The 22,108-nt window shown below is 42.9% G+C and overlaps 1 protein-coding gene across 1 annotated transcript; it reads left to right on the top strand.

Moving 5' to 3' along the window:
• Positions 1-467: 467 nt before the first annotated feature.
• LOC119296962 lies at positions 468-958 on the top strand. The gene has a single exon (XM_037574950.1). The coding sequence runs from the start codon at positions 523-525 to the stop codon at positions 769-771; it is 249 nt and encodes an 82-aa protein (XP_037430847.1). The 5' UTR covers positions 468-522; the 3' UTR covers positions 772-958.
• The last annotated feature ends 21,150 nt before the right edge of the window (positions 959-22,108 follow it).

Consider the following 22,108-nt stretch of genomic DNA (forward strand, 5'->3'; position numbering starts at 1 on the left):
AATTTCTCGAGGCGCTTAAGACTTTTTATATTTTTCTTAATCTAAACTACCAAAAATGAAAGACCTTCACAAAGAATCTCTAAGCTCCGCTAGTGCAAGCCAGAAAAGTAATATTGTGGTAAACAAGATACACCCGCGTACATGTAATCTCTTTGATTTGATTAATGTGATGTGCATGAACGTCATGACAAGTCTTAGCGGCGGCCCGTAGCAGGTAGCTGGATCCGTTGAATGAACAGTGGTTGCTCTGTGCCCCACCACGTTCATGCGCGCCGTTCAGCTCACTCTGTGGTTTCAAATCCTCCGGCCCGGCGGTAGCCTCCAAATGCGTTCGAAATAAAGCTCGCTCTGATATGATGCCATATGGCATTCTTGCAATATCGCCAGACCACAGGGGCAAGCAGCACCCACTGCCCTCTATAAATAACGCCGCACCACACGTCCATGTCTCCTCGCCCACTCGCCGTTTGAATACTCCGCTCTGCTCTCCTCCAGCAAAATCCACAGAGCAGAACATACAGGATGGTTCAACGGTCGGCCGGCCAGGGCGCGCGGCGGGGCCAGGGCCGGCAGCGGCACGACCACCCGACGGCGGCGAGGTCGGGCGGCGGGGGGAGGCGGCATTACCAGCAGGAGCTGCTGCTGGGGCTGCACAGCAGCAAGGGCAAGGGCGCGTGCCGGTTCAAGCGCAGCTGCTTCAGCGAGGAGGAGGACGCCGCGTCGTCCGCCATGCTGCTGCTCGCCTGCGTCGTCTGCGCCCCCTCACTTTGATTACCATCCATACCCCATGGTGATCTCGATCGTGGAAACGATCGCTAGCTTAAGTAATTGTTCTCTCAATTCTCTCTGTGCTGCTAGTAATTACTGTGTACTGTATCCAGATAACTGTGATGTGAATTATATGTACTCGTTTGATCACGGAGATATAATAGAGCCGTTGTTCTCGCCGTGTGCTTAACAGCTGGTAAATTTATATATGTGTTGAGTATGTTCAGTGATCACTGTGTTATGCTGGTAAGTAATGGAGAATTTGGGGATGATCAGCTTATTCGCTTTTTGCATAAAAGGCCCCATGCACAAAAAAGAGATTAAAAAACTACCCTATGCGTATACAACTAGTACCAAATCTAACACGTGGCAGCAAGCCAACCAAGGGACATGCCACCACACCACATGGCGGTTGGCAATGATCCAACGGTTTTCACAAGGCGTAAGGCTGGTCATAGTGGGAAGTAACTTAGACTAGTGTCATATGCATAACACTAGTCTAAGTTACTATCTTCATAATGCAAAGTAACATAATAGTAGTGTCTTAGATGGCTTCATTTATTAGCTTGTAGACTTATTTTGTCTTGGGAAGCGCTATGTTACAGTAACATATTATGTTACTATCTCACATTAAATACTTGCCACATAAGCAAAAAAAAATTGGAATGCGCTATGTTACTAGTTAAGTTACTCCCACTATGACTAGCCTAACAGAACGGATGGTCAAGCATATTGCATGCGCCATCCCCTATCCTTGTGGGGAATGTATCAGGTGCTCTCACCTTTGGAGTGTTTTCGGTGCTCCACGCATTTTAAAATGTTCGTAAAATTTTGAAACAAATCTAGCACATTCATAAAACATCAATGTATGTTGTCACAAAATTTCAAATCAAAATTCAAAACATTGCTCGAGATACAAAAAAGACAAAACTGACGTTAATTTGATAATGAGCCAAATCTAAAGCCAACTTATGTTATGTACTCCCCTTATAAAGAAATATAAGAGTGTTTAGATCACTACTTAGTGATCTAAATGCTCTTATATTTCTTTATGGAGGGAGTACCATTTACTATTGAATTTATCATTTATGTTTCTTGAGCAATGTTTCGAATTTTGATTTCAAATTTTGTGACAACATAAATTGATGTTGTGTGAACATGCTATTTTTTCAGAATTTTTTGAACATTCACGACTGTGCTATCAAGTATGGAGCACCGGGAGCACCCTAGGGGTGGGAGCACCAGATATTCTTTCTGTCCCAGTGCTGCTGATGTCCATTGGTAAGGTGGCAAAGAGGCAAAAGAAAAAGAGCTACAAGGATGACAAATTTACGGCCGACGCATGCACAATCCTACTTTGGCAGCGTCAACAGCTAGCGTGCATGCAAAAAGCGCTGTTGGGGAGGACGCATCGTTCACGGATCGTGCATGCAATGTCGTCTGTAAAGCAATTTCAAAAGAAAAAAACAGCAAAGAGGCAATGCAGTTCTAGGCTAGGGAATCCGCGAGGAAACTGAAGAGGAGGTTGTTGCTCTCGCAAATTTTCTCATCCATCATTCTTGCTTAAGTTTTCAGACATCGCACCACTGCCTTGATGCTATAAAACCCGGCTCAAACCTAAGAAAACCACATGCCAATCATTCTCTATGTAACGGAGATCGGCGAAGGCTTTCCCGATAGGAAAATACCACATCATATGTTGCTTGATGAATATATAGTCTGAGTGACGTTGAGGCGGAGCCTTGAGGCCCTAACGCACGTAGTGGCGCCCACAAGCCAGACATGCAGACCTGGCGTGTGGGGGCCATGGGCGCCCGCATTGCTTCCCTTTTTGCAACCTTGCTTCAGTTAACCCGCATATTCCTGTCATATTTTCTTTCTAAGGCCTTGTTCGTTTAAACCTCCTCTCAAGAGGATTGGAGTGGACTGGAGGGGATTTTGGCTTGCAGGGGATCTAATCCCCCTCAATCCCTGCCAATCCCCTTCCAAAACCGCCTCAACCGAATAAGGCCTAAAGCATGTGGGGGCCATGGGCGCTCCCTCAGCTAGCGTGCATGCGGAAAGCGCATGGGGCCACGGGCGTCGGCAGCGGTTCTAGGGTGAAAGGAATCGAGCATCAACAATGACAGGAGAAACAACACTAGAGTAGGAGTACCTGCAAGACTTGTTTGGCACGTGCGTGTGATAGCATCTTTGCAATTAACTAGAGGACGCCCAAGTAGGCCTTCAGATCAGCAGCCCAAGACGCGTTAGGCCGACCACAACGAACAACTGATGTGGTGAATGGTGGGAAGACCAAGCAATCCACAATGTTTAACCATTAGTGGGATCTTCCAGAGCTTCAAATTGTTGTGAGAAGTTGTGGTTGGCTTAATTTTACCTTTTTAATAGGAGGGTTGCCACATAGAAAGCGTTCTAGGTGGGCCGTCCCATCGCACATATTGTACCAATATTTTCTAAAAAATTGAGAACATTCAAAAAACATGAACGTTTTTAAGGAAAAAACTGAATGCATTTTATAAAGGGAAAACTTTGTTTTTGCCACTCTAGTTTTTGCCCACTTTTCTTATGCCACTCTAGAATTTGACATCTCACTTTTGCCACTCTTAGCTTTTGAAAATACATCACAAATGCCATTCAGTGGCAAAAACAATAAATTTTCATTTCACTTTTGCCACTCTTAGGTTTTGCAATGTATCAGAATTGCCACTTTGAAAATTTTGATTTTGCCACTGAATGGCAAAATTGATATATTGTCAAAAGCTAATAGTGGCAAAAGTGAAATGTTAAACTCTAGAGTGGCATAAGCAAAGTGGGCAAAAGCAAGAGTGGCAAAACTGAAAATAAAGCTCTCATGATCACTTAAAAACGAGCAGACATTTTCTAAAAAACTTTTGGAAAACATGACCATTTTTGAACTTGTGAACATTTTTATAAAATTGTAGATTATTTTAAAAACTTTTGAACAGTTTTTCAAATGTTCAACATTTTTAAAATGCGGATATTTTGTAAAAATTGTGGTTTTTCTTCAAAATTTTCAGACATGTTTGTAACGCAAAGCATATTTTAAAATTCTTTCATTTTTATTTTTTAATATGAACACTTTCTAATCTGTGAACACTTATTCAAAAATCCGAACAGTTTTTATTTATTTTAGTATTTTTATTTTTGGAGCAAAAGGAAAAAATAATGAAAGTGTAAAAGGCTAAAGAAAAAAGTGAAGAATATTGTATATCATGCCGTATGTGTGCATGCGCATAGCTACATTGTGTGCCTTGTGCATTTGTACAACAATTTGACGCAGCGAGCATCAAATAAGACACGGTGTCCTCCTGCTCCTATTTGTTGCTTCTGGTGCGGTCCATTACCTCAAAATTATCTTGCCATACAAACCCATACAAGTATGTGATTTTTTAATCTCAGAAAATATTTAGAAATAAATAAATTTTGTAACGAAAAATATACAAGTTTTCCCTAATTTCTTTTTCGAACATATTTATCTATACTCCTATATAGTGTACGAGTAGCAAGTCATATGGACCGTTGGATCTTTCTAATCGGACGGCTCAAATTTAATGGCTTGTGTTACCGGTATACGTGGCTGCATATAAACCGTTGGATATGTTAATCTGATGGCCTACATTGCGAGGATTCGCTGCACCACGTGAGCCCCGAGCGGCTCCCCAGGCGCGTGGGTGTACGCAGGTCCGCGGCCTGACGCCCACGCCGTCGCCGTCGCCATCTCCATCACCACCCCCACCTCCTCGCATGACGGCGGAGGAGGAGGCCTGACTCATGGCGCGTGTGCTGAAGGACTCCATGCACACGCACGATGAGCGCCAATGGGCGGACCTCGAGGCGACGATGGCCCTCTCCGCGGCCGGCGACGTCGCCATCCTCGAGCTGGAGATGACGCCTCGGGAGGAGGTGGTGGAGGAGCCGCCGGTGGCCGCGTTCCACCCTGACCTGGTGGGCCAGGGGTGGAGCTGGTCGTGCTCCGCTGAGCAGATGGCGGCCGCCCTGGGGGCTGTGAACTGGTGCCCCACGCCGCCGCGATCGCCGGAGCGGGAGGCCTCGCCTCGGGAGGAGGTGGTGCAGGCACCACAGGCCACCTTGCAGCCCGCCGCCCCCGTGCACCACGGACCGTCGGCCCACCTGTGGACGTCGCCGGAATACGTCGGCCTCATCAGCGACGACGACGACACCGGCGGCCAGTGAAGGCGGCGACGGCCACGACATCGACAGGCACGACAGGAGCGAGCGGGAGGCCTTTTTTGGTTTTATGTTAATTATGAACTGGGCTGTTTAAGTGGACTGATAAACTGTGCCGTTTTATGGCCGTAACCCCTATATATATGTTTATGTTTTTTTAACTGCGTTTATTTAATTTTTTAGTCATTTCATTTAAGTTTTTAAATTTTTTTATTCACGTCCACCCGGGACAGGTTTTGGGGAGCGGCCGTGCGTTGGGCGCACCCACAACTCATCAGACAAATGCGGACATGGGTGAACCCATCGGCGCCTCAAAGAGACAAAATCCGGCCAAACCGGACGTCCGTTTGAGGTCGCGCGGTGAAGTTGGCCTTATAGCCAAGCCACTATCCAGAAATTTCCAGCAGACTCCGGTGATGCATGCAGGAGTAGAGTAAAGTGGCACCAGGAGTACTAGCAGTGGCAACTAGCAAGTACGTATCATAATGAGAGAGAGAGAGAGAGAAAGCATGTGATGGTGTAGCCTGGGTAAGAGCAACTTTAGCAGACCCCGCAAAACGTTCGGCTCGTAAAAATTCCGACGAGTATGCGGGCTCGGGCCAATTTTGCAACCAGAAAAGAGCCCGCATACTCACCCGGCCCGCAAAAACTTTTGCCGCAGCTCGCAAACTGCACGCCCCGAGCACTATAAGTGCGGTTCCGCGACCCTTTTGCGGGTCTAAATCCTATCCCCCCGCCGCCGCGAGCCACACGATCCCCTTTCTCCTCTCCCAATTTCTCGCCGTCGGCGACCCTCCGCCCTGTCTCCAGCTGTCATGTGGGGGCGAATGTGGAGCTCCGGACGCGGCTCCGGTAGCCGATCCGGCCGTGAGAGGGACCCGGAGCGCGAGCGGCGCGTCCGGCCCGACGGCGCGAGGAAGCGCAGCGCGTGGAAGTGGACCAACCGCGGGCTTTCGCCGCCGGAGAGCTTCGACTGCCGAAGACGGTGGAGTACGACCGCCGGCGCGCGTCATTCTCCTCCGCGCGTTCTTCGTACGCCGGATCCTCCGCCGCCGCCTCCGCGGGCTTCCTCCCCGTGAAGAGGGAGTGGTCGGACGAGGAGGAGGAGCCAGAGTCGCCGGCGCCGTTCCCCTTCGTGCCGGTGAAGGAGGAGCCTGAGGAGCCCGCTCTGCTCGGCCACCGCGGGGTCATCGGGCCTGAGGACTACGTCGTGGAGTTCAACACCGTCGCCGCCGCCCTTCGCCGAGCGGAGCGTGCGCGAGGAGGAGGAGCGTCGCCGCCATGCCGAGGAGCTCGAAGCCCTCGAGTGGCGGCAGGCGGTCGCCGCCAAGGAGAAGGCCGAGGAGTGGCGCCGCATCCGCGTGGAGCATGCGGAGAAGTTCGTCGATCTCTGCAGCTCCGGTGAGAAGGAGTGAGCGTCCGGCTCCTCCACGGCGTCGTCCAATTGCCGCGACCTAGCCGCCGTTTAGATCCGCCCCTCTAGTACTAGCTTAACGTAGTATGTATGCTTGTAGTGTGATGAACAATGTAGTATGTGATGAACAATGTAGTATGTGATGAACTCTGTCTATGCAATTTCTCCCGCGAAAAAAGTTTTTCAATTTATGCAGGTTTAGATATGGGTTCTGCTCGGACGCGTATGTTTTTGACCCGTAAAAGCGGTTTTCATGAACCCGCAAATTTTTGCAGGGTCTGCTAGAGTTGTTCTAAAGGCGCACAGGCTAAAATAAATTAAACAATGACAAACAAAATGAAAATGTATATATGTACAGCTAAATAGCTTTTACTTTCTCTTGTAAATATATTTTATAAATATTTATTACCCTTGTTTTTCTTAGTTTTTATCAACAATTCTGTGAAAACTCTGATTTGTAAACAGATACAATTAATGTTTAAATTATTATTTTATTTTCTAGCGATAAATAACTTGCAAACAATTCTCTCTCCGTTGCTCAATCTAATATTTTTTCGATCCATAATAAGTATCGCAGGTTTGAACTGAAGTTAAATTTAAACTTTATTAAGACAAACATGTGAGGACGAACCTGGTATACTTTTTCTCATGGTATTCTATATTGCATAAATTCGGTATTTCATAGATATATTTATTAAATCGTGCAAATTTTTATAATTAATAATTAATTAGTTCAAATCATGATACTACCTCCGTTTCGGCGAATGAGTCATTCGTGTAATTCTAGGTCAACGATTTAACTATTTAAATATGTATTATATGTGACAAAAAATATATATTTAAAAACTACATCCGTGTAGAAATCTAGTGATATACTTTTCATGACATATAACACATATTTAATTCCTCAAATCGATGGCCTAGAACTGACTTATTCACCTAAATGGGGGTAGTACTACTTAACCTTTTTTGTGAAATATGATACTACTTAAAATTACCCACATGTATGTGTATTAATAACTATCTCTACACGTGCATGACACGTGCCATTTACTAGTATATACAAAAGGCAATATGTATCTATTTCCAAAACTTTCATGTATTTGAAAAAACTTGTTCATGCATGTCAAAATATACATTCATGTATTATATATATATATATATATATATATATATATATATATATATATATATGTATGTATATAACTAAAAATAAATTAAAAGGAAAATATGAAAAGGAAATTTAAATTGAAAATAGAATATAAGGGAGCTAATTGATAAACAATAAACTTACTAAGTAAGTAAACGCCTAAAAATAGAATTTCAAAAACATAAATTAGAAGAAGAAACCAAAAAAAGAAAAGAAATAATAAATAGACTGGTCCATTACACGTCTGTTATTTTCCACGACTGAGAAAACTTTAGAGAGTCCTCCTAAACCGCGCTTCAGGCGCCCCTTTGCAGAATTCGCGCTTACGCAGCCACGGACTCGGGCCTGCCCAACGTGCTCGCTCGCTCGGCTCGTTCATGGCTGAGCAGTCAACCATTGACTTTCGAAAAAAGGTACTAGATCTGAATAAAAATCACAAATTTGCAAACGGTTCATAAATTTTAAAAATAAGCATAAAATTAAAGAAAACGGTGCCTTTTAAAAATGGTTCAAAGATTTTAAAAAACGTTTACAAAAATTGAGAAAAGTTCATGAGTTCAAAAAACTAGACGAGTTTGAGAAAGTACACAAAAATGAAAAAAGTTCACGAATTTGGGAATAGTTCACTCCAAAAATTCCATATTTTCATAGGTCCATGAATTTAAAAATTAGCAAAACTAAAAAGTTCACATGTTTGAAATTATATTTCATGAAATTCGAATAGAGTGCACTAAAAATTTAGCAACAACTGAAAAAGTTCACGGATTTACAGAAATTTCATGAAATTTCAAAAAAAGTTTGCAAAGTTGGAAAAAGTTTACAAATTTGAGAATAGTTTATGGATTTGTAAAAAAAGTCAAATTTTGAAAAATTTCGTGCATTTGAAAAAAGGGAAAGGAAAGAGAAGAAAAAGGTTTGGAAAAATTAGAAACAAAAAGAAAAAAGGTCAAAATATTTCAGAAACTTCGCAAAACCAGGCTGGAAAAGCTTCGAGAAGCTTCCCAAAAACTAGGAAGAACTTCCCGCTACCTGCTTAGATCGAAGGATGTGAGCTCGGTATGGTTAATGTTATAACCGGCGCCTGAAGCGTTGAATAGGTATCGACAGCTTTAGGACCATTCTTCCTGATTGGGTATTTCCTATTTGCTACTTGTCGCGGAAGATTGTTGACCGTGAAGGAGCGATGTGAAGACCAATTTTTTTAACACAGTGCAAACAACAAACGCGCATACCTACGCATATACATTCACCCATATGAACACATACACGAACACCCTACTCATGTGAGCATTTTCGAGAGACTAAGCCGACACATCATCTTAAAATTGATGAAGTCACCATAGACGCCTTCGTAGTCGACGGAAACATCTCCTCCTACTGAACACACATCGCCAAAAAGGCTGAAATAAATGCAGAAAAATGTGAGCACCAGCGTGACTTGAACTTTGGTGTGCTGGAAAAGCAATTGGGATGAATCATTTAGCTAGCGGTATACTTCAGTTTTTGGGAACGTCATACTTGTGGTTTTTCAAGTTTTAGGAACCTTCTATAAGGTTTGTGTCTAGTTTTAGTTTTTAGTTTTTTATGTTCTTTTCTCTATTGCTTTTTTCAATAGTTCTTTTTCTACTAGACACTCACTGCGGCAAATTGTTGCCCATGCGCACAATAGTAGTGTGATTTGGCCGACCCACTTTGCGCTCAACGTCGTGCAACTGTCGCAAGCATATGTCGCCGGGGTTAAGCAATCATCGGGTGAAGAGCTTCAAACATGGGCAACACTTTTATCTTCATATTTTTTGCATGCCTTTTCTGTTTTCCTTTTTTGGTTTCTTTATTGGTTTTTTTTGTATTCTTTCAGGTATCTCTTTCTTTTTTTTGAGCATCAGTACAGACACAAGCGCTCATATACACGCGCATACACTCACCTCTATGAACGCACACACGCACACCCTACCCTTATAAGTATTTCCGAAAGACTAAGCCGGCACATCATCTTGAGATTTACGAAGTCACCGTAGCTTTTGACTATTTTATTTTTCCACCTTTTTAGACAAAATATGTAAATATGTTAAATTATATGAAATATGTATTCTAACACACGTGAACATATACTAAATCAACATGAATAATTGTCACATATGTGTGAAGTTTTTTATAAGGATATTTGTTTAGTACATAGTCAACAATTTTTAAATATGAAGTGGACATATTTTTTAGATATGAACGATAATTATTAGATTGTGTCCATTATTTCCATATATAATTTGTCCGTTATTTAAACATATAATTTTACAATATTTATATAATTATTGAAGAGAAAATGCTTTTCGGAATCCTTTTATATAAAAAACACGATATACTCTACTGGACACAAATTATCTTTTCCATATATAAAAATACAACTGCCCTGAAAAGAATACGGGAAAAGCTTACACTCAGCCGACTGATAACGAGATTTCATCCACCGCCTTGCGCAGTCGACGCCGTGAAGGCTATAGTTTTGATCGGCGAGGAAGAGGAAGCCGTTTCTAGCAGGAGATGTTTTTAGAGGAATAGCACATTATGAAGAAAAAACATGGAAAGCTCATTGTAAGTTTGTAACAAAGAAGTGCATTGAAATTCAATTTCATTTTTACTGAGATCGAATCGATTGTTCAATATAAATAGAATTCCAGTTTGATTATTTGCTTCATCGATCAAGATAAAAACAATGATTTATTGTTGTCCATATGAGATCGACGACTACACCGCACTTCTCCAGGTTATGCAAATTTTCATAGTGATAGATGGTTCAAAGAGCCATTTGAACATTGGAAGGTCATAAACTATTTTTGCAGCACGTCAATACATCTCCGTCATATCTACTTTCCCAAACACTTTTGCCCTTATTTTAGACTCTAACTTGCATGATTTGAATGGAACTAACCCGGACTAACGCTGTTTTCAGCAGAATTGATATGGTGTTATTTATGTGCAGAAACAAAAGTTTTCGGAATGACCTGAAACTTCACGGAACATCTATTCAGAAATAATAAAAAATCCTTGCAAAAGATGAAGACCAGGGGCCCACCACCTGTCCACGAGGGTGGGGGGGCGCGCCCCCTACCTCGTGGGCCCCCTGGAGCTCCTCCAACCTCGACTCCAACTCTATATATTCGCTTTCGGGGAGAAAAAAATCAGAGAAAATAATTCATCGCGTTTTACGATACGGAGCCGCCGCCAAGCCCTAAAACCTCTCGGGAGGGCTGATCTGGAGTTCGTTTGGGGCTCCGGAGAGGGGAATCCGTCGCCATTGTCATCATCAACGATCCTCCATCACCAATTTCATGATGCTCACCGCCGTGCGTGAGTAATTCCATCGTAGGCTTGCTGGACGGTGATGGGTTGGATGAGATCTATCATGTAATCGAGTTAGTTTTGTTAGGGTTCGATCCCTAGTATCCACTATGTTCTGAGATTGATGTTGCTATGACTTTGCTATGCTTAATGCTTGTCACTAGGGCCCGAGTGCCATGATTTCAGATCTGAACCTATTATGTTTTCATCAATATATGAGAGTTCTTAATCCTATCTTGCAAGTCTATAGTCACCTATTATGTGTTATGATCCGTTAACCCCGAAGTGACAATAATTGGGATACTTACCGGTGATGACCATAGTTTGAGGAGTTCATGTATTCACTATGTGCTAATGCTTTGTTCCGGTACTCTATTAAAAGGAGGCCTTAATATCCCTTAGTTTTCATTAGGACCCCGCTGCCACGGGAGGATAGGACAAAATATGTCATGCAAGTTCTTTTCCATAAGCATGTATGACTATATTCGGAATACATGCCTACATTACATTGATGAATTGGAGCTAGTTCTATGTCACCCTATGTTATGATTGTTACATGATGAACCGCATCCGCCATAATTCTCCATCACCAATCCATTGCCTACGAGCTTTCCATATATTGTTCTCCGCTTATTTACTTTTCCGTTGCTATTGCTATTATCACTACAAAATACCAAAAATATTACTTTTGCTACCGTTACCACTACTATCATATTACTTTGCTACTAAATACTTTGCTGCAGATATTAAGTTTTCAGGTGTGGTTGAATTGACAACTCAGCTGCTAATACTTGGGAATATTCTTTGGCTCCCCTTGTGTCGAATCAATAAATTTGGGTTGAATACTCTACCCTCGAAAACTGTTGCGACCCCCTATACTTGTGGGTTATCAAGACTATATTCTGGCGCCGTTGCCGGGGAACATAGCTCTATTCTTCGAGTCACTTGGGATCTATATCTGCTTATCATTATGAAGAACTTGAGAGATCCAAAAACCAAGATATATCCCTCAACTACAAGGGGAGGTAAGATACTGCTGCTAGCTCTTGAGCACTGCGTTGGATTTCCCCGAAGAGGAGAGGATGATGCAGCAAAGTAGCGTAAGTATTTCCCTCAGTTTTTGAGAACCAATGTATCAATCCATTAGGAGGCTACGCACGAGTCCCTTGTACCTACACAAAAACAATAGCTCAACACAACCAACGCGCTTAGGGATTGTCAATCCCTTCACGGTCACTTACGAAAGTGAGATCTGATAGAGATGATAAATAATATTTTTGGTATTTTTGGTATAGAGATGCAAAGTAAAAAGTAAAAGGCAAAGTAAAAGCAAAGCAATAATAAAGTGATGGAGATTAATATGATGAGAAAGAGACCCGGGGGCCATAGGTTTCACTAGTGGCTTCTCTCAATAGCATAAGTATTCTACGGTGGGTGAACAAATTACTGTTGAGCAATTGATAGAATTGAGCATAGAGAATATCTAGGTATGATCATGTATATAGGCATCACGTCCGAGACAAGTAGACCGACTCCTGCCTGCATCTACTACTATTACTCCACTCATCGACCGCTATCCAGCATGCATCTAGAGTATTAAGTTAAAAACAGAGTAACGCCTTAAGCAAGATGACATGATGTAGAGGGATAGTTTCATGCAATATGATAAAAACCCCATCTTGTTATCCTCGATGGCAACGTTACAATACGTGCCTTGCTGCCCCTTCTGTCACTGGGAAAGGACACCGCAAGATCGAACCCAAAGCTAAGCACTTCTCCCATGGCAAGAACAACAAATCTAGTAGGCCAAACCAAACTGATAATTCGAAGAGACTTGCAAAGATAACCAATCATACATAAAAGAATTCAGAGAAGATTCAAATATTATTCAAAGATAGACTTGATCATAAACCCACAATTCATCGGTCTCAACAAACACACCGCAAAAAGAAGATTACATCAAATAGATCTCCACGAGAGAGGGGGAGAACATTGTATTGAGATCCAAAAAGAGAGAAGAAGCCATCTAGCTACTAACTATGGACCTGTAGGTCTGAAGTAAACTACTCACACTTCATCGGAAGGGCTTGGATGATGATGTAGAAGCCCTCCATGATCGATGCCCCCTCCGGCGGAGCTCCGGAACAGGCCCCAAGATGGGATCTCGTGGATACAGAAAGTTGCGGTGGAATTAGGTTTTTGGCTCCGTTTCTGATCATTTGGGGGTACGTGGATATATATAGGAGGAAGAAGTACGTCGGTGGAGCAACAGGGGGCCCACGAGGGTGGGGGCGCGCCTGGTAGGGTAGGGCGCGCCCCCTACCTCGTGGCCTCCTGTTATGTGCCTTGACGTAGGGTCCAAGTCTCCTGAGTTGTATTCGGCGAGAAAATCACGTTCCTGAAGGTTTCATTCCGTTTGGACTTCGTTTGATATTCCTTTTCTTCGAAACCCTAAAACAGGCAAAAACAACAATTCTGGGCTGGGCCTCCGGTTAATAGGTTAGTCCCAAAAATAATATAAAAGTGGATAATAAAGCCCAATAATGTCCAAAACAGTAGATAATATAGCATGGAGCAATCAAAAATTATAGATACTTTGGAGACATATCAAGCATCCCCAAGCTTAATTCCTGCTCGTCCTCGAGTAGGTAAATGATAAAAACAGAATTTTTGATGCGGAGTGCTACTTGGCATAATTTCAATGTAAATCTTCTTAATTGTGGTATGAATATTCAGATTCAAAAGATTCAAGACAAAAGTTCATGTTGACATAAAAATAATAATACTTCAAGCATACTAACAAAGCAATTATGTCTTCTCAAAATAACATGGCCAAAGAAAGCTATCCCTACAAAATCATATAGTTTGTCTATGCTCTATCTTCACCACACAAAGTATTTAAATCATGCACAACCCCAATGACAAGCCAAGCAATTGTTTCACACTTTTGACATTTTCAAAACTTTTTCGATCTTCACGCAATACATGAGCGTGAGCCATGGATATAGCACTATATGTGGAATAGAATGGTGGTTGTGGAGAAGACAAAAAGAGGGGAAGATAGTCTCACATCAACTAGGCATATCAACGAGCTATGGAGATGCCCATCAATAGATATCAATGTGAGTGAGTAGGGATTGCCATGCAACGGATGCACTAGAGCTATAAGTATATGAAAGCTCAACAAAAGAAACTAAGTGGGTGTGCATCCAACTCGCTTGCTCACGAAGACCTAGGGCTTTTTGAGGAAGCCCATCATTGGAATATACAAGCCAAGTTCTATAATGAAAAATTCCCACTAGTATATGAAAGTGACAGAATGAGAGACTCTCTATCATGAAGATCATGGTGCTACTTTGAAGCACAAGTGTGGTAAAAGGATAGTAACATTGTCCCTTCTCTCTTTTTCTCTCATTTTTTGGGCCTTCTCTTTTTTTATGGCCTCTTTTTTTCGTCTGGAGTCTCATCCTGACTTGTGGGGGAATCATAGTCTCCATCATCCTTTCCTCACTTGGGACAATGCTCTAAAAATGATGATCATCACACTTCTTTTTTTCTTACAACTCAACAATTACAACTCAATACTTAGAACAAAATATGACTCTATATGAATGCCTCCGGCGGTGTACCGGGATATGCAATGAATCAAGAGTGACATGTATGAAAGAATTATGAATGGTGGCTTTGCCACAAATACGATGTCAGCTACATGATCATGCTAGCAATATGACAATGATGGAGTGTGTCTTAATGAACGGAACGGTGGAAAGTTGCATGGCAATATATCTCGGAATGGCTATGGAAATGCCATGATAGGTAGGTATGGCGGCTGTTTTGAGGAAGGTATTTGGTGGGTGTATGATACCGGCGAAAAGTGCGCGGTATTAGAGAGGCTAGCAATGGTGGACGGAAGGAAAGTGCGTATAATCCATGGACTCAACATTAGTCATAAAGAACTCATATACTTATTGCAAAAATCTAGAAGTTATCAAAGCAAAGTATTACGCGCATGCTCCTAGGGGGATAGATTGGTAGGAAAAACCATCGCTCATCCCCGACCGCCACTCATAAGGAAGACAATCAATAAATAAATCATGCTCTGACTTCATCACATAACGGTTCACCATACGTGCATGCTTCAGGAATCACAAACTTTAACACAAGCATTTCTCAAATTCACAACTACTCAACTAGCATGACTCTAATATCACCATCCTCATATCTCAAAACAATTATCAAGCATCAATTTTTTTCTTAGTATTCAATGCACTCAAAAGAAAGTTTTACAAATCTTGAATACCAAGCATATTTATTATTAAGCAAATTACCATGCTATTAGGACTCTCAAAATAATCTAAGTGAAGCATGAGAGATCAATAGTTTCTATAAAACAAATCCACCACCGTGCTCTAAAAGATATAAGTGAAGCACTAGAGCAAAAATATATAAGTCAAAAGATATAAGTGAAGCACATAAAGTAAAACTATAGAGCTCAAAAGATATAAGTGAAGCACATAGAGTATTCTATCAAATTCCAAATTATGTATGGCTCTCTCAAAAGGTGTGTACAGCAAGGATGAGTGTGGTAGACTAACAAGCAAAGACTCAAATTATAAAAGACGCTCCAAGCAAAACACATATCATGTGGTGAATAAAAATATAGCTCCAAGTAAAGTTACCGATAGAAGTAGACGAAAGAGGGGATGCCTTCCGGGGCATCCCCAAGCTTTGGCTTTTAGATGTCCTTAGATTATCTTGGGGGTGCCATGGTCATCCCCAAGCTTAGGCTCTTGCCACTCCTTGTTCCATAATCCATCAAATCTTTACCCAAAACTTGAAAACTTCACAACACAAAACTCAAAGTAGAAAATCTCGTGAGCTCCGTTAGCGAAAGAAAACAAAAGACCACTTCAAGTTACTGTAATGAACTCATTCTTTATTTATATGGGTGTTATACCTACTTTATTCCAACTTCTCTATGGATTATAAACTATTTTACTAGCCATAGATTCATCAAAATAAGCAAACAACACACGAAAAACAGAATCTGTCAAAAACAGAACAGTCTGTAGTAATCTGTAGCTAGTGCAAGATCTGAAACCCCAAAAATTCAAAACTAAATTGCTGGAAGTGAGGAATTTATCTATTAATCATCTGCAAAAATAATTAACTAAATATCACTCTCCAAATAAAAATTACAGCAGTTCTCGTGAGCGCTAAAGTTTCTGTTTTTTTTACAGAAAGTTCAACAAGACTTTCCCCAAGTCTTCCCAATGGTTCTACTTGGCACAAACACTAATTAAACACAAAAAACACAACGAAAACAGAGGCTAAATAATTTATTTATTACTAAACAGGAGAAAAAAGCAAGGAATAAAAATAAAATTGGGTTGCCTCCCAACAAGCGCTATCGTTTAACGCCCCTAGCTAGGCATAACAAGCAAGAATAGATCTAGGTATTGCCATAATAGTAAGATAGATTATTAAAACTCATTTCATATTCTCTACGTTCGGCAGCAAGTTTTCTTTGACGCAAGCAAAAGTAATCAAAAGGGCTAAATTTAACGGGACAAAAGTCCCCAAGATCAACCTTGTGTTGGAAATATGCCCTAGAGGCAATAATAAAATGGTTATTATTATATTTATTTGTTCATGATAATTGTCATTGTTCATGCTATAATTGTGTTATCCGGAAATTGTAATACATGTGTGAATACATAGACCACAACACGTCCCTAGTGAGCCTCTAGTTGACTAGCTCGTTGATCAAAAGATAGTCATGGTTTCCTGACTATGGACATTGGATGTCATTGATAACAGGATCACATCATTAGGAGAATGATGTGATGGACAAGACCCAATCCTAAGCATAGCTCAAAGATCGTGTAGTTCGTTTGCTGTAGCTTTTCTGAATGTCTCGTATCATTTCCTTAGACCATGAGATTGTGCAACTCCCGGACACCGTAGGAGTGCCTTGGGTGTGCCAAATGTCACAACGTAACTGGGTGACTATAAAGGTACATTACAGGTATCTCCAAAAGTGTCTGTTGGGTTGGCACGAATCGAGACTGGGATTTGTCACTCCGTATGACGGAGAGGTATCTCTGGGCCCACTTGGTAATGCATCATCATAATGAGCTCAGTGTGATCAAGTGGTTGATCACGGGATCATGCATTACGGTACGAGTAAAGTGACTTGCCGGTAACGAGACTGAACAAGGTATCGGGATACCGACGATCGAGTCTCGGGCAAGTAACGTACCGATTGACAAAGGGAATTGTATACGGATTGATTGAATCCTTGACATCATGGTTCATCCGATGAGATCATCGAGGAGCATGTGGGAGCCAACATGGGTATCCAGATCCCGCTGTTGGTTATTGACCGGAGATTCGTCTCAGTCATGTCTGCATGTCTCCCGAACCCGTAGGGTCTACACACTTAAGGTTCGATGACGCTAGGGTTGTTAGGAAGACTTGTATGTGATTACCGAATGTTGTTCGGAGTACCGGGGCCACCTGAGGGGTTCCGGGGGTCCACCGAGAGGGGCCACCTCTCTCGGAGGGCCTAATGGGCTGTAGAGGAAAGGGAACCAGCCCTACATGGGCTGGCCGCATCCCCCCTTGGGCCCATGCACCTAGGGTTGGGGGGAAACCCTAAAGGGGGCGCCCCCTTGCTTGGGGGGCAAGCCCCCTCCCCTTGGCCGCCGCCCCCCCTCTAGATCTCATCTAGAGGGGGCCGCCCCCCTTCCTCCTTCCCCTATAAATAGAGGGGCAAGGGGAGGGCTGCATACAACATCCAAGGTGCAGCCCCTCCCCTCCCCAACACCTCTCCTCCTCCGTAAGAGCTTGGCGAAGCCCTGCCGGAGTACTGTAGCTTCACCACCACCACACCGTCGTGCTGCTGTTGGAGCCCTCTTCCTCAACCTCTCCCTCCTCCTTGCTAGATCAAGGTGCGGGAGACGTCCTCGCTCCGTACATGTGTTGAACGCGGAGGTGCCGTCTGTTCGGCGCTAGGATCTTCGGTGATTTGGATCACGACGAGTACGACTCCATCAACCCCGTTCTCTTGAACGCTTCCGCTCGTGATCTACAAGGGTATGTAGATGCACTCCTCTCTCCCTTGTTGCTAGATGACTCCATAGATAGATCTTGGTGATGCGTAGAAAATTTTAAAATTCTGCTACGTTCCCCAACAGTGGCATCATGAGCTAGGTCTATGCGTAGTTTCTATGCACGAGTAGAACACAAAGTAGTTGTGGGCATTGATATTGTCAATTTGCTTGCCGTTACTAGTCTTATCTTGATTCAGCGGCATCGTGGGATGAAGCGGCCCGGACCGACCTTACACGTACGCTTACGTGAGACTGGTTCCACCGACTGACATGCACTAGTTGCATAAGGTGGCTGGCGGGTGTCTGTCTCTCCCACTTTAGTCGGATCGGATTCGATGAACAGGGTCCTTATGAAGGGTAAATATAAATTGGCAATTCACGTTGTGGTTTTGGCGTAGGTAAGAAACGTTCTTGCTAGAATCCTATAGCAGCCACGTAAAAACTTGCAACAACAAATAGAGGACGTCTATCTTGTTTTTGCAGCAAGTGTTTTGTGATGTGATATGGCCAAAGGATGTGATGAATGATATATGTGATGTATGAGATGATCATGTTCTTGTAATAGGAATCACGACTTGCATGTCGATGAGTATGACAACCGGCAGGAGCCATAGGAGTTGTCTTTATTTATTTATGACCTGCGTGTCAACATAAACATCATGTAATTACTTTACTTTATTGCTAAAGCGTTAGCCATAGTAGTAGAAGTAATAGATGACGAGACAACTTCAAGAAGACACGATGATGGAGATCATGGTGTCATGCCGGTGACAACGATGATCATGGAGCCCCGAAGATGGAGATCCAAAGGAGCAAATGATATTGGCCATATCATGTCACTGTTTGATTGCATGTGATGTTTATCATGTTTTACATCTTATTTGCTTAGAACGACGGTAGCTTAAATAAGATGATCCCTCGTAATAATTTCAAGAAAGTGTTCCCCCTAACTGTGCACCGTTGCGAAGGTTCGTTGTTTCGAAGCACCATGTGATGATCGGGTTTGATAGATTCTAATGTTTGAATACAATGGGTGTAAGCCAGATTTACACACACAATACACTTAGGTTGACTTGACGAGCCTAGCATGTACGGTCATGGCCTCGGAACACAGAAGACCGAAAGGTCGAGCATGAGTCGTATAGAAGATACGATCAACATGAAGATGTTCACCGATGTTGACTAGTCCGTCTCACGTGATGATCGGACACGGCCTAGTTAACTCGGATCATGTTATACTTAGATGACTGGGGGGATGTCCATCTAAGTGGGAGTTCATTGAATAATTTGATTAGATGAACTTAATTATCATGAACTTAGTCTAAAATCTTTACAATATGTCTTGTAGATCAAATGGCCCACGTTGTCCTCAACTTCAACGCGTTCCTAGAGAAAACCCAGCTGAAAGACGGTGGCAGCAACTATACGGACTGGGTCCGGAACCTGAGGATCATCCTCATAGCTGCCAAGAAAGATTATGTCCTAGAAGCACCGCTAGGTGACGCGCCCGTCCCACAGAACCAAGACGTTATGAACGCTTGGCAGTCACGTGCTGATGATTACTCCCTCGTTCAATGCGGCATGCTTTACAGCTTAGAACCGGGGCTCCAAAAGCGTTTTGAGAGACACGGAGCATATGAGATGTTCGAAGAGCTGAAAATGGTTTTTCAAGCTCATGCCCGGGTCGAGAGATATGAAGTCTCCGACAAGTTCTTCAGCTGTAAGATGGAGGAAAATAGTTCTGTCAGTGAGCACATACTCAAAATGTCTGGGTTGCATAACCGCTTGACTCAGCTGGGAGTTAATCTCCCGGATGACGCGGTCATTGACAGAATCCTTCAGTCGCTTCCACCGAGCTACAAGAGCTTTGTGATGAACTTCAATATGCAGGGGATGGAAAAGACCATTCCTGAGGTATATTCAATGCTGAAATCAGCAGAGGTAGAAGTCAAAAAAAGGAACATCAAGTGTTGATGGTGAATAAAACCACTAAGTTCAAGAAAGGCAAGGGTAAAAAGAACTTCAAGAAGGACGGCAAGGGAGTTGCCGCGCCCGATAAGCAAGCTGCCGGGAAGAAGCCAAAGAATGGACCCAAGCCCGAGACTGAGTGTTTTTATTGCAAGGGAAGTGGTCACTGGAAGCGGAACTGCCCCAAATACTTAGCGGACAAGAAGGCCGGCAACACGAAAGGTATATGTGATATACATGTAATTGATGTGTACCTTACCAGTACTCGTAGTAGCTCCTGGGTATTTGATACCGGTGTCGTTGCTCACATTTGTAACTCAAAGCAGGAGCTGCGGAATAAGCGGAGACTGGCGAAGGACGAGGTGACGATGCGCGCCGGGAATGGTTCCAAGGTCGATGTGATCGCCGTCGGCACGCTACCTCTACATTTACCTACGGGATTAGTTTTAAACCTCAATAATTGTTATTTAGTGCCAGCTTTGAGCATGAACATTGTATCAGGATCTCGTTTAATTCGAGATGGCTACTCATTTAAATCCGAGAATAATGGTTGTTCTATTTATATGAGAGATATGTTTTATGGTCATGCTCCGATGGTGAATGGTTTATTCTTAATGAATCTCGAGCGTAATGCTACACATATTGTGAATACCAAAAGATGTAAGGTTGATAATGATAGTCCCACATACTTGTGGCACTGCCGCCTTGGTCACATAGGTGTCAAACGCATGAAGAAGCTCCATGCAGATGGACTTTTAGAGTCTCTTGATTACGAATCATTTGACATGTGCGAACCATGCCTCATGGGTAAAATGACCAAGACTCCATTCTCAGGAACAATGGAGCGAGCAACCAACTTATTGGAAATCATACATACTGATGTGTGCGGTCCAATGAGTGTTGAGGCTCGCGGTGGCTATCGTTATGTTCTCACCCTCACTGATGACTTGAGTAGATATGGGTATGTCTACTTAATGAAACACAAGTCTGAGACCTTTGAAAAGTTCAAGGAATTTCAGAGTGAGGTTGAGAATCAATGTGACAGGAAAATCACGCCGCCTGGAACACCTCAGCGTAATGGTGTGTCCGAACGTTGTAATCGCACTATATTAGATATGGTGCGATCTATGATGTCTCTTACCGATTTACCGCTGTCATTTTGGGGCTATGCTTTAGAGACTGCCGCATTCACTTTAAATAGGGCTCCGTCAAAATCCATTGAGACGACACCGTATGAATTATGGTTTGAGAAGAAACCTAAGCTATCGTTTCTAAAAGTTTGGGGATGCGATGCTTATGTCAAGAGACTTCAACCTGAAAAGCTCGAACCCAAGTCAGAAAAATGCGTCTTCATAGGATACCCTAAAGAAACTGTTGGGTATACCTTCTACCTTAGATCCGAAGGCAAGATCTTTGTTGCCAAGAATGGGTCCTTTCTAGAGAAAGAGTTTCTCTCGAAAGAAATAAGTGGGAGGAAGGTAGAACTTGATGAAGTATTACCTCTTGAACCGGTAAGTGGCGCAGCTCAAGAAAATGTTCCTGAGGTGCCTGCACCGACTAGAGAGGAAGTTGATGATGATGATCATGAAACTTCAGATCAAGTTGCTACTGAACTTCGTAGGTCCACAAGGACACGTTACGCACCAGAGTGGTACGGCAACCCTGTCTTGGAAATCATGTTGTTAGACAACGGTGAACCTTCGAACTATGAAGAAGCGATGGCGGGCCCGGATTCCGACAAATGGCTGGAAGCCATGAAATCCGAGATAGGATCCATGTATGAAAACGAAGTATGGACTTTGACTGACTTGCCCGTTGATCGGCGAGCCATAGAAAATAAATGGATCTTTAAGAAGAAGACAGACGCGAATGGTAATGTGACCATCTATAAAGCTCGACTTGTCGCTAAGGGTTATCGAAAAGTTCAAGGGGTTCACTACGATGAGACTTTCTCACCCGTAGCGAAGCTAAAGTCCGTCCGAATCATGTTAGCAATTGCCGCATTCTATGATTATGAGATATGGCAAATGGACGTCAAAACGGCATTCCTTAATGGTTTCCTTAAGGAAGAATTGTATATGATGCATCCGGAAGGTTTTGTCGATCCTAAGAATGCTGACAAGGTGTGCAAGCTCCAACGCTCGA

Source organism: Triticum dicoccoides, chromosome 5A, assembly GCF_002162155.2.
Source record: "Triticum dicoccoides isolate Atlit2015 ecotype Zavitan chromosome 5A, WEW_v2.0, whole genome shotgun sequence".
In the NCBI taxonomy this organism is placed as follows: domain Eukaryota; kingdom Viridiplantae; phylum Streptophyta; class Magnoliopsida; order Poales; family Poaceae; genus Triticum; species Triticum dicoccoides.

Bases quoted from the DNA above. Each gene is read 5' to 3' on its own strand.
- LOC119296962 (XM_037574950.1), top strand. From the start codon at position 523: ATGGTTCAACGGTCGGCCGGCCAGGGCGCGCGGCGGGGCCAGGGCCGG.